We start from the raw sequence: 13,548 nt of genomic DNA, 5'->3' as shown, positions 1-13,548 counted from the left end.
AATGCCTGTTAAGATTTGAGCGATTGTTGCTCTGTCTCGGTGCTTGAGCGTGGCGTCTGGATCAAGTGCTTGGGTAATTGAGTCATTAATAAGATGCTACGAATTCCGCAAGTGGTCCCAGGAACGAGCAGACTGAAAATAATCCATCGTTGAACAGAAAGGCCAACAAAGGAGGGATAGTGAAGAGAATGAAGCAATCGATTAGGAACCTGATGACAAGTTAATCTTGGTTGCTTGTACTAGCAGTCAGAACTTTAGGGTAAATCGACGGCTTCGCTGGCCTAACCCGTGGAGATGTCATCACGGCCCTTGTTTTGGCTCCGAGGGTTCCAATTGCCCCTGTGGCGCGGCGACTCCAACGGTCAACGGTTGGCCCACTCGTGCCGTCGATTTAGTCAGATAATCAGATTCCACAACTCACATGCAGGACTTGTCAGCTCCATTTCTTTCCGCCTCGGAACCACCACCAACTGGCCGACAATGGATAACATATCGTCAAATCACTGAGTCGCCGCTGCACCACAACATCTTCGATTCAGACCGGTCGCTAGCCTCATGGCACACTCCTGACACTCGTGCTGCCCTGCAACTCTGCAACCTCGATTGATCTGCATTCCGTAGAGTCATCCATGATGCGAGGCGGCGTTGCGTCGTCAAAAGGTGCGGCACGCCAGCTCCGAGCTGGGTTACACCATTCTCGCAACCAACGATTTACAGGACAATATTCCTCTTGCATCGGGCGAATAGGCTTTCGGCCGACTGCAATCAAACACTTCCCGACATGCCAGACAACCCTGCCGGCGCCAACTGCGCTTGCGCCATACACGATAGGCCTTCGAACCGCAGCAACCATTGTGGAAAGCCGGCTGCATGGAGAGGGTCCTTTAGCAGAGTATGATAGACGGGTAGAGAATGGTCTTTTGCGGGATGATGACCATCAACGAGGTGAGGCTGAAGAAAAGTCCTATATATGGGAATAGATCCCGGCAATGTTTCCTGGCCGAGGTTAACGCTCCTCCTCATCCAGGTATCATTGAAAGTTTGCAAAATTTGTACAATGAGCTGCGCAACTATCACGCCCCTGAAGTTAAACACCCCAGCCTTGACCTTTTGAAGCCAGCCAGGAAATCAGTATTCTCATCAATATTTGGCTCAAATGGTAAAGCACAATCTGCCATTGGCGACATCCCAGACAATCTACCTCGTGGCTTGTATTTGTACGGCGATGTGGGCAGCGGCAAGACGATGCTGATGGACCTGTTCTACGACACGCTCCCAAGCTCCGTCAAGACGAAGACCAGAATCCATTTCCACAACTTCATGCAAGATGTACATAAGCGACTGCATAAATTGAAAATGCAGCATGGGACGGATGTGGACGCCGTGCCCTTTGTGGCCGCGGATATTGCCGAGCACGGAAATGTACTGTGTTTCGACGAGTTTCAGTGCACGGATGTGGCAGATGCCATGATCCTGCGAAGGTATGTCTTGATAGCCCAAAGCCGAAAACTATCTGTTCAGCTTCCATGTCGGACTCTTGGTTAATCTAAACGTCGGGTAGACTACTAGAGTGTCTAATGTCCCACGGTGTCGTCCTAGTCACGACATCCAACCGTCACCCGGATGACCTGTACAAGAATGGCATTCAACGAGAGTCTTTCATCCCCGCCATCAAGCTCCTAAAGAACAGACTACATGTTATCAATCTTGACTCGCCTACAGACTATCGAAAAATACCTCGGCCGCCGTCAGGAGTATATCACACCCCGCTCGACGCCCATGCCAACTCTCATGCTGAGAAGTGGTTTCGCTTCCTTGGGGATTCTTCAGACAACCCGCCACATTCAGAGACTCAAAAGGTTTGGGGACGCGAAATTTACGTGCCCCGGGTCAGCGGCAGGTGCGCCTGGTTCACCTTTGACGAGCTAATTCGACAGCCGAAATCCGCCGCCGACTACCTCGAGCTCGTGCGGGCATATGACTCCTTCATCGTTACCGATGTGCCAGGAATGACAATCCGTGAGCGCGACCTAGCCCGTCGATTCATCACCTTCATCGACGCCGTCTACGAGGGCAATGCGAAGCTAGTCCTTACCACGGAAAAGCCACTGACAGAGCTCTTCATATCGAAAGACGAAATTGCAGAGACTTTGCTAAAAAATAACCCTCAGAGCACTGAACAGGGGGGAAAAGCGGTGTCCACTGTCAAGGAACTAATGGAGGACGTGGACCGGCAAGCCGAAGAGCTCAAGAATTCAAACCTTTTCGCAGGCGAAGAAGAAGCGTTTGCGTTTATGCGAGCACTGAGTCGGCTCAAGCACATGGAGAGCAAAGAATGGGTCGAGCGAGGCATGGGGTTAGAAAGCCAAGGAGGCAAGGAGGACAAAGATAACTGGTCCAAGACGAGAAGTCGGCAAATGGAAGATTCAATGTAGTGGATGGAATCTACTTGCGGCTGGGTGGCTCTGTGTTTTATGACTGCACCGCGCGGGAGGCGGATGATTGATTCGATATACCCTGGACACGGGAGGCGGATTGCCTTGGATCTGGTCGATTCGGGTCATTGTTCTACTGGCATGGCAATTACAGTGTGGCATTTTCGTAGACATGCGTTTGTATAAATGTATAGACTTGCAATTTACGACTCATTCGCCTTATTTGATGTCCCTGCTGCAGTGGTCCCTACTGATAGGCCTCGTGCAGAACCACCTGGAGTGGCTGAAAGATTCGAGTCACGTAGGTTTGGTTTTCTGCCTTCTCCTCCATTGTTTCGGCGACAGGTATCTCGCTGCCCCTTGCCCCTCTGAGTAGAATTGAATTGATATCACACGGGGTCTCGAGTGGGCGAGGGAGGGCCTCGTTTCAGCCTGTTGACCACAAGACAACATCACACCATCGACAATGCAAACTGATTCTTCTACACCAAAACAAGCCATCTTTTGACTGTTCGCGCGTACCCCCACGTCCAGTTCCTTGTCTGAACGGAGTGTTTGTGGTGTCCGACTTGGCAGACAACGTGCGAGTGATCGGCGCAAACTAAATCTCTATTGAAGTTAATTTGATGGAGACTGACGGTAAGCCGCGCAGATATTACAGATGATTCTATCGCAAATACATTAACACATATGTATGCTCGTGTTGCCCTTACGAATAGCCTGTCCTTAATATCTGCGTCCGGTATTAGCTGCGTGCCCTGCATGACCCTGACAAGTCATGGGTCGCGCATGTCGATAGCGACAAGTAATTTTGACGAGATGGTTTCTGTATGCGTGATCGTAGTACCAGCTCCCGGTTTAGCTGTTATGTCGCAGGTTATAGATTGTCCCGGACCGGGCAGCGCCTGCAATTGATCCTGCTAGGTGAATGCTCATCGAAGGAATTATATTCCCACAACAGGTCTTCTGGATGTTGTGAATTGTCGAGCCATGGCAGCGGGACGGGAAACGTGCATTCCTGTTGAGACATGATGATTGATGTTGCAGTCGCTTTATTATCATGTTCTTGGATCATGCATGGCCCTGTCTTCGCCACACTCGCATTCGAGGACTTGTTTAGATATTATACAGATGGATGCGGGCTATCGGAACTTTTGGGACGTTGGCCGTATACTGCCATTTATCGCATTGCCTGAGGACCATTTCACCTTTTCAACATCAAGGCATACTGAGATGTACGCCTTACGCTATACCTTATGCTGTCCGTCGCCCACGTGTCTTGCTTTTTGACTCTAGATGCTAGTACTGACAAGTCCTAGGTCACGGAGTACTAGGATATTATCGCATTTGTGGGATACAGTTTACAAAGGCGCCGGGGGATCAAACGCACAGGTAACTGTCACCGCCGTTACGCATGGGCCGATCTAGCAGTATGCATTGTATGCAAGGAACTGAAGAAGGAATCAGGTGAAACGTGTTCACGCCACAGAAAGGACGGGAGTAGACCAAGCTGCTCTTCTTACATGCAGGACAATTAATCCATAGGGCGTACTGGGCTCCACGGCTCAATTTGACTTGGTAGAGATGCGTGCCACAAAGTAGTAGCTTTGGAAGCAATAGACTTCGACATGAGACCCGGCAACCTTTCGTATGGTACTAGAAATGAAGACGAGTATGTAAACTCAGAGTTCGGGCCATCAAAAAATTCAGTTGTGCAACATGGTGGTTGGCTACTATAATGCACGGGCGCAAGGCTCGATTTCTCGCCCATCTCACCCACAAGGCCTAATATTTCCCCAACGCTCAGATCTAAACCAGGAACAAGGTTTGTTGAAATAGAAGAGCAGATGAATTCATCATGAAACACGAAACAAAAACAAACGACCTCGGCTAGTTCCGTAGTGTATTCATCCATTCGTTCCGTCGGAGAAACTTGTTTTACTGGACAAAGACGCCGAGAATTGGTTCCCTATGGTGATTGAGGCATATTTAATTTTTTGACCGGATTGGGACTACCAAATGATTCCCCATATCTCTTTGCCTGTTCCAAGCAAACGATTGACCCCAGCGACCGAAATAAATGCAACCGTTGACGGCGAAAAAGCTTTCGAGCAACAGGCGGAAAAAGCACAAAACATGACCATCTGCTTCCGATAGATGCAACGCTAACTGGGAGTGGGAATGATCGCCAGTCGGATGGCGGGCGTTTCACAGCCCTGTCTAGCTTCGGCGTGGTCTGTGATGTCCGCGTGTCGACGGTTGAAGTGATGACATATTTACTCCGTATGTTCCAAGCAATGCTGAGCGACTTGCCCCACGATCAGAAAAAAAGTGCAAGTGGACTGGTCAATCCTGAATTGACGGTTGTCGGGATTAATAAACGGCCCAATGTAAGCTCCTCTTGGTCGCTCATGTGTGTCAAACAACGATTGAGTACATATGAGGTCACGGTGCAAGGGAGACTGATAGCCGATTTGATATACTAATGAGATACTCCGTACGGAGTAGTCTCATGTAGGTGATGAGAGACATTGGGACAAGACATTATGTGCGAGTATGATCAATGTTTGTCTCCCTGTCAGACCTGTCTAAGGAGGAACAGAAATCCATCCATTATCCACCGGGCTCAGTGTCAGCTGGCGGCGTTTCCTGTTCTTGAGGGATATTTTGGCTCGGGGAAGTGATTCTTGGATACGGAGTACTACTGGCAGGTTATGCAGACAATCCTGTGGTCGCAGAACCAACAGCCCTCGTCTGGTACGAGGACCAGGTTCGTCTGGTAATCCGTGATAACTTGGTCTGCAGAACCACTCAGCCATGCAGGTTGGTGGCGTCCAATGCACGCGGGATGATCTTGGCAAGAGAGAGCCAGAAGCGGTAGATTGGCGAGGACGAATAAATATTAACCAGCACAGAGCTTTCAAGAAGGTTTGCCTCTACTGTCGCAGCCTCAGGCGTGCCGGTGGCTCGGTCATGAGGGCTGGGCAGAAGGGCGAACAGCAGCCGAGGAAGCACGAGTTCTAGTACCATGATGAGCTTGGCAGGTTATGACGGGATCATGCCGCTCCCGCTCAGGACCACCCGAGGACATGGTATCTGGGGATGATGAGGGCACAAGAGGACAGAAGTTGGCAGCTGGATATTGACCAGGATGGATTGTGGGACGCCTGGGCCAGGGCAATGCCTGCGGGATTTGCAGGCGCTCTGAACTTTCCCCACTCTGCGAGGCGGGAAAGAGCGATTCTTGTTCCTGACTAGCAATCTCTTTTTGGGGGCAATCACCAGAAGCCACTGGCAGTCAGCCAATGAACGTCCCTTGCCCCTGGCCGTCTTGGGACTAGGGCCTGCAAGATCCCTGCGAGTGACCCCTTTGCCCTTGACCCTTGTTTGTTTCCCAACGCTGCCGCTTTAACACGACTCTTGCACCTGAGCGCTGATTTCATGACGAGGCGACGACAGGTTTGTGCATCAGCTGCCAGTGAGCGTTATGAAGTTGCATAAATGCGTGAGACCTGCAGCCACAGTAATAACTTTTTCACTCCGTGCCTCCCCCCTAGTTGAGTCAAAGCTGAAGGCGTGTCTGGGAGAATGTCGGTCAATAAGAATTGCGTACGGAGTAATGTGAAGAAGACGGTGATTGAACCGGAAATATTGTCAGACGCAACCTGCTAAGTGCCATTGGCAAAGCTGCGAATCTGCTGTGCGACGCAGCAAAATCGGCGTCATGGCCCGCATGAACGGGGCTCCAGACAGCCAGACAGAGGACATAACTTGCATAAAGGTTATGCCGCTTGTACCGTACTGTCTGTTTGCATTTTGCTTCTCGACGAGAGGACGGCACAGGCTAGGAACAAACTCGATTAGGGCGGCAACGTAGCCGATACCCAAAGCGGAGCTCAACCGCGGCGAACGGACCCCAAGTTCGAATGCAGGCATCAGACCGAGTGCCAGCCCTTGAGCAAGCATCGCCTTGGCGCCCATGAGCACCCCGGATGTCAGACGACAGAGTTGACATCTCGCTCGACTGCAGGTCTTGGACGACTTTTCCGCTGTGGCCTGCCGTGCGCTCGTCCCTCCGATTCTGCGGCCATTGACCCGTTGACCCGTTGACCTCTTTACCAGGTCACCGTCCATCTCCCCAGCTCCTCCGCTTCTCGCCTTCTTTCAGTCCTTTACGCGTGTAACTCTGGCTTCGTTTGCACTTTGCATGCGATAACTTCGTGAGCGTTGCTGTTGTTGAGCTTCGGCCCGCTCGTTCCATTCTTTACTGCCTTGGCAAGCCCTTTCACTCGCTTCGCACTCTTTTCACAATCCTTCGCGAAACTCTCAGGACGACGACGACAAAATCCGCGCGCAACCGACAACAACACCTTGTTTTTTGAACATCGTTTTCCATTTGCATCGACAAAAGCCTTTCCATCGTTTGGCATCTGGTCCAACTGGCTGTCCCTCCTTTTTATTGTTTCCACAGCCTCTACCAGACATTGAACCACCCCCTCACCAATAGTTTGCTGGCACATTCTTTGTCTCCCTCGTATTCGGCCACCCTGACATTCCAGTCAGTCAGTCAATACGCCAGCCGCCACACTAGCTCTGAGCAAATACATGCACCGGGCTGGGAATACACGCGCTATTATTATCTCTGACCACCTTTTCAGTCTCAGCACTTGGACCTGACACGATGCCTCACTCGCATCATCGGCATCATCACGAGAGACGTGATAGTTTGCCCAATATGGACGACCTCTTCCGTAACCCGTTTGGAGACGACAGCAGCGCGAATGGGAATGCTCAAAGGGATACAGGCGGAGGTAAACATTATTCTGGACTGAATGCTTTTCACGCCGAGGCGTGATTCCTGCAGCTTCATTGCAGACATTGTTGTCAAACATGTGCATCTAGGGCTGACGCGAAACTATAGGCAATGGCCCAACACTTATCCGTACCGTTTACAAGACTATGGCGCCAACTTTCGAAGGACCCATTGCCGGATACTCGACGCTTCATGATGATCCCAATCCAGAGCCAACTCAGGACTCGAGCCCTACCAGCAAACCAGACCCCAAGCCCACTCCATCGACGACATCCACGACGAAGTCGAAGCCCAAGGAGACACTCTCAATGCCTACCGCCATTTTCAAGCCTGACTCGAGTAGTTCGGCTCCCGAGACGTTGCTCATCAAGGCTACTGGGAGTCCTACCTTGTCACCGTCGATTGACTATGGCGCTCAGCCCACGTCAACACCAACATTGAACTTTGTCTCCAGCACACCCACGTCCGATGCAACGCCTGCTAAAACCGGCGATGAAGGTACTAGCGCGGGAGCAAAAGCAGGCATTGCCTTTGGTGTTTTGGGTGGCGTGTTTCTTGTTGGCCTAGTCGCGTTCCTGTTGTTCAGCCGTCGCCGTCGACAAGCTGGTGAGCGCCGCGGTGCCTACAATGAAAAGTCCTACGCCAATGCGAATGCCAATGCATTCGACGCCATGACTGTTCGAAGTGATCCTCATGCTCCTCGTATTAGTCTGCGACCGGTCACCCAGTTCCTGCCTAATTGGGGCCTGGACAAACGCACAAGCAAGAGTGCTGGCATGGCATTAAACTCTGCCGCGGCTGTTGGAGCGAACAGTAAGATCAATGCTATGCGGGAGCGCCCATCTACTAGCCAGAGCACTCACCCTGCCAACCCCTTTGGCAACCAAGCAGAGCGTGTTTCGGAATCAAATAGCTATGAACAAGGTGCTGTACCTCGCAGTGATCCTTTTACTGCTAATGGCCCTGCAATTGCCGCCGGAGCTGCGGCTGGTGCAGGAGTGGTTGGTCTGACAAGAAAAGCTTCCATGCGCAACAATACAGAGAGGAATATTGACCTCACTCTTCCTCCCACCCTTGGATCAATACCACCCAGCCCTGCTGGAACCGAGTTCAGCATGACTTCTGCTTCTTCTAGCGCGGCAATGCCTCCGTCTAACGGTGCGGCAGCAATTGCGGCAGCTGGAGGGCCCCCTAACTCCAATGTGCACAGGGTTCAGCTCGACTTCAAACCTTCATTGGACGACGAGATGGAATTGAAGGCTGGTGATCTCGTTCGCCTCCTACATGAGTACGATGATGGGTGGGCTCTTGTTATCCGCTTGGATCGATCTCAGCAAGGCGTCGTTCCCCGAACGTGTCTGTCAACCCGCCCTGTGAAGCCCCGAGTTCCTCAAGGTGGACAACGACTTGGACCTCCAGTCAACCCAAATGGACAGTATCCCAGAGGTCCTAACCAACCTCAAGGACCCGGGCAACGGCCCATGACTCCCCAGGGCCGACCCGTGACCCCCCAAGGCAGACCAATGACTCCCCAGGGCACGGCGCCTCAGGCTCGTCCTCGAATGGGGCCAGGAGGCCCTGGCACCTCGAGTCCTCGACCCATGAGCCCTGCAGGACCTCCTCCAAGCCCTGCACCTCGCTTCAATGGACCACCACCGCTGCCAGTGCATCCCGGAAGCCAACCTGCAAGTCCAGTTGGGATGAACCGACCGACAGGGCCCGTTGGACCTGGACGTGTGAATCCGGCTCAGTCACCGCCTCCAGGTCCTCCTACTGGGCCCCCAACTGGGCCAATTGGCAGAAAGCCGGTGCCAGGTCAAGCTTACTGAGGCACGTGGCCACATGGCCTGAAACGATCTGGTCAGGCAACTTGAACAAATGCGAATTCTGCAAGTTTGGTTTGGGAGTCAAAAGAGGAGTACGGATCAAAAACGGATGGCGTTTGAGATGATGGGCAGTTGGATGGATATCATACTACCCTGATAATTGTGTTTTTTTTTTTTTTTTTTTGCTGGGGATGGCGACCAGATTACTGGGAATCAACAAGCCAAACAAGAAGCCTCAATATTCTTGCATGTTTTTTTTTTCTTTTGACTTTCGCAGATTTTTTTGTATTTTGTTCTATTCCCTTCTCTCTTCTATCTCCCTTGTTTGAGTCTCGGCCCAATATTGGCTCCTGACTTCCTTGACCTTGTTTTTTTTCTTTTTGATGTTGATATATTTGTTCACATATGATGGATGGTTTACAGCCACTATCAACTGCTGTTTGTTGTAGCTGCTTCAGGTTTCTTTTGCGGCGACCTTGTGATTTTTGGAGCGAGCCTTGGAGTATGGTAATACCAAGGGAATTGGTGATGGAAGCAATGCACTGGCACAGATGATCTCTGCTTAATGATGACGAGTACCGATCTGGGGCTTGACTTCGATGCTTTTATGCGAGGTACTTCACTTGTATTTAGTCTTTATCAGAGCTGAACTCTGGTCTGAGCACAGGACTGGCTGGGTTGGTGTTGTGCTTTAGCTGGATGGGTTAGCTACTGGGTGAGGATGATGAAGTAGTAGATGCTAGAGAGTCGCAGGACCGCCAGGATGTCACGCGATAGGATTATAAATGTAACTGAGATGTTCAATTACTGTTCATCCGTGAGCAAGTTGTTAGATGCCTGCTGATTATCTGCGTATTGCCGACATCCGAAAGAGAGCAAGCCCGCTTCAGCAAATCCTAAAGTTGGCTGAGTGGGAACCGGTTACTGTTATACTGACATGCCTTCGCTCTGGTCAACGAACCGAGGCAATGAAGCAAACGAGTATTTTTCGTCAACGTGATCAAAGCAGCAGCGTAGTTATTCATTGCTATACACTAAGAATTACCTCGTAATCTCCTTCGCCCTCGTGTCTTTGCACGACGACACCACGGCTTCGAATGTCGACAGTTCCTATGGAGGAAAATGCCGGCAGCTTCTGCTCGCGGTAGCAGGCAAGCGCGGCATTATGGCCCTTGAAGAATAGTGTGCCAATGGAATGGGCTGATGGTGGAACACAAGTCTGAACTTGAATGAGTGTACTATTGGTAGAGAGGAGGGAAAACAGGTCTGCCAAGATGGGTGCCTAGGGGTTTCACGGGTATTGCAGGAGGGGAAGTGGCACAGTGGTGCTCGGTGATTGATTACGGGACCAGACACTTTACTAACATCTGTCGGCCTTGCATCCTTGACGGGACGGTTGATGGGTCCAACATCGCCCAGATTTGTAGTGCACTTTTGTGAAGGTGAAGGATGTGCCCTGGTATACTTACTTTCTTATGAATGGAGCAACAAGGTTTGTTCAATATTATATGTTGTGGTGACATCATTGATATATATTTGATGATGGTGCTGATTCCAGCGTCCTGTGGCATCTGGCGAATTGGCTCTCGAGGCGGAAGATGGGCCCTTTGCTTTTTTTGTGGCCGTCACAACGGAGTTGGTAGTCCTGATTTCTGTTTTCCGAAACAAGTAGCATTAGGACGCATGGCATCTTGCGAAGCTTGTGGGGAACTGGGATGGTTGTTGGCCATGCCTAGAGGGGACGAATTACACATAGCTTGGTAGCGACGTGACAACCATATCCTCGTTGAAACTAGCTGAATTCATCCTACTCCAATGGGAAATACCAACTAGTATCGTGTGAGTACAGCCCGCTTAGAATAGGAACTTTCCTCCACATCCACCGCACACCTCGCCCGCCGATTCGACTACTGTAGATGGTCCCAAGTGCTCCTTCGCAATCCGAGAGAGCTCGGATAAATTCAGACATCGCAAATCGCATACCGAGCACACCCTGGACACGCCTGGAGCCATGATTGCAAGTCCCGTGGCAGTACACGTAGCTGTAAATCCGTGCAAGTTAACAAACAATCTGTACCCAAAGCGAGAACAGTCCGACTTACCGAAAGAATGGCCCTTTTCGCAAATCGACTCAATTCCAAGCATGACCAGGCTCGTCCCGCAGAAGACACACTTTTGCTTTGGAATAACACCCTTAAACATCTTCCTTAGTGACGTCTCGTGAACTAAAGACCTATCTGTGGTCCCTGATAGGAAACTCGGCATATCTAGTATCCTCCCGTACATGGCTTCCCATATTGTCCCTTCAGTGGTCAACTTCGGTACATGGGGCACCGTTGAGTCTGTACGCTCACCCGTATCCCATGAAAACAAGACTGTTGACCGTGGTCGTCTCTCAGCGTGCTGAGTGGCGTGCTTCGACACCAGGGCCGCAATGGATCCGTCTCCGGGGGAGGCGGCTAGGCCCCAAAGCCGGAAGCGGTGAGGATGGACTTTTGATGAGACGGTTTCTTCGGAGACGGGGGTCATGTCGTGGACTTCGGGTTCGTCAAACTCAGAGTCGGTATCTGATTCGGAATCGATGCCGCCAAGGGCTTCGACGCGGGACACTTGGCGGGTGACGGACCGTTGAATGCGTTCGGCCCATTGGGGGAAAGGGGTTGTCGGAGGGAGGTTAGTCTGGTACCAGTCTTGGTTGGTGGGCGTGGCAGAGAGGCGGATGAGGGTGTACAGCGGCTCGGAGGGTTTCGTGTATGGATCGGGGTGGTGGATAATGAGGCCTGGTGAGTTAGTCGCCGGAAGGAAAGTGGTGGAATTCAAGTAGACGTACCTGTTATGGGATTTGTAGAAATTTCATCAGGCGGGGGGTATGAAGTTGAGCAGTCTCGAGGTGAGTGAGGCGCAAGACGGGGACCTGGATTTGCGCAGAGATCAACTTGGAAGGGTTTAACGACGAACGGCGTGGCAATTATGCCGCGGGCCATTTGGCCATTGCTATCTTGCCAGATCTGCCAAATGTCAGCTTCTATTCCTACCAAGCCCCTGGAACAAAGGAATACCGTGTCTTCCCACTCCACAAACGCATCTGAAGATAGAAAAGTACATATCGACGTGGTGTCGGCTTCTTCTACACGGATACTCGGGTCTTGGCCTCGATGCCAGCGCCCTTGTATAGTGACTCGTCGAAATCCAATGTGATTTTTCCCCAAGTAGGCGATAGTTGCTGTGCGGTAATCGTTTGTGATATGCCATGGACTCCACTTCAAGGAAAAGGGACCTCCGGTAGGGACGAATTCCGGATCTGCTGCCTCGGTAGCCTGCAATTGTCAGCAATCGCAAGAACCGCCCCGGTGTGCAAGGTCTAGGAAACTCACATCATGGGGTCCTCTTCCGTCGAATCGATCAATCTCAAATATCTCCCACCCTGCCACCTCGGAAGAGGACTCATCCGACTCGGGGGGCTTGTAAAAGAATTGTATCCCCATAATAGCAACTTCCCGGGCATCATTCAAGTACGCCAACAAGCCCATTCCCGGAGCAATTTCCTTGGCCCAGGAAAATGACACAATCCGTTCATTCATATTCCTAAATCCACTCTTGCTCTCACCGTCAGGAATGGGCAAATTTGCACCCAGGCCCCAGAGGAGTTTCCAATTTCTGAATGTCCTCGTGCGAGACCTCGATGACATTGCTGTCTTCTGATCAATATACTCACCCAACGCAACGATACTCCCCGAGGTGGTCATTACGGTCACGATGGGCCGCAAGTTTTGCCCCAGGCCGCTGGGAGACCATTCCACACGGAGAATTTGCCCCAAGGCCGAACCAGCTTTTGTCGCTTCCGCGTTTCCGACGCCTTTGAATACGAGTGGCTCCGTGGAGCTGGAAGGAGGCAAGGCCACGCCAGCAAAGGCGCATAACGGGCCGTTGATAGCTGGGTCCGGGCGGACGATGGCGCAAGCTGTGAGCGTGAGAGAGAACTGGGGTTGGAGGAAGCCGTCGTCACCAGGGTCGTCGGGATTGCTGCCCGCCCGAGGGTATTCAGGCAGAAAAATGTGAATTGTGTCACCCGTTGCGACGGCTAGTTCGGCATCGCATGACCAAGCTATGGCGTGGAAAGCCAAAGGGCGAGCTTTCAACTCCAAAGGTTCGAGTGGCCTGGCCTACTCATCGATCAGCCTTGATGTGATTTATCATTGAAGAGTGCTGCCACTTTTGAGAGCTGTAAAGTAGGCTTGGATATGGGGGCGCAGGATAATTCGCAAAGTGATTGTCATTACGAATCATTGTTGTCGATTGACGTATGTCGTGCTGGATAGTAGGCCAACGTTCTGAACCTAAATTTATTTGCAGCTCTACTCACCTTTGACCTATCCATGTTTCTGCGGCGCAAATGAGCGCGGACCTACAAATTTGAGAAGATCACGTATTCTCCATCGCTTTGAATGAAAATGTATTTTACATATGGAGAGAT

The 13,548-nt window shown here is 51.3% G+C and overlaps 3 protein-coding genes across 3 annotated transcripts; 2 read left to right on the top strand and 1 right to left on the bottom strand.

Moving 5' to 3' along the window:
* Positions 1-930: 930 nt before the first annotated feature.
* MAA_05098 (ATPase, AFG1-like protein) lies at positions 931-2,435 on the top strand (the record flags this gene model as incomplete). Its single annotated transcript, XM_007823096.2, has 2 exons — positions 931-1,481; positions 1,562-2,435. 2 exons carry the CDS (start codon positions 931-933, stop codon positions 2,433-2,435), a joined length of 1,425 nt encoding a protein of 474 aa, XP_007821287.2.
* Positions 2,436-7,170: 4,735 nt separating this feature from the next.
* MAA_05099 (Src like protein) lies at positions 7,171-9,077 on the top strand (the record flags this gene model as incomplete). The annotated part of the gene is made up of 2 exons (XM_007823097.1): positions 7,171-7,246; positions 7,357-9,077. The coding sequence occupies 2 exons, from the start codon at positions 7,171-7,173 to the stop codon at positions 9,075-9,077; spliced, it is 1,797 nt and encodes a 598-aa protein (XP_007821288.1).
* Positions 9,078-10,928: 1,851 nt separating this feature from the next.
* MAA_05100 (gpi-anchor transamidase-like protein) lies at positions 10,929-13,452 on the bottom strand (the record flags this gene model as incomplete). Its single annotated transcript, XM_007823098.2, has 6 exons — positions 10,929-11,116; positions 11,177-11,854; positions 11,905-12,082; positions 12,134-12,391; positions 12,449-13,237; positions 13,438-13,452. The coding sequence occupies 6 exons, from the start codon at positions 13,450-13,452 to the stop codon at positions 10,929-10,931; spliced, it is 2,106 nt and encodes a 701-aa protein (XP_007821289.2).
* Between the last annotated feature and the right edge of the window lie 96 nt (positions 13,453-13,548).

Source organism: Metarhizium robertsii, assembly GCF_000187425.2.
Source record: "Metarhizium robertsii ARSEF 23 chromosome Unknown MAA_Scf_2, whole genome shotgun sequence".
NCBI classification, from domain to species: Eukaryota; Fungi; Ascomycota; class Sordariomycetes; order Hypocreales; family Clavicipitaceae; genus Metarhizium; species Metarhizium robertsii.
The sequence above is the reverse complement of the archived record's forward strand: the minus strand, read 5'-3'. Positions and strand labels throughout refer to the sequence as shown.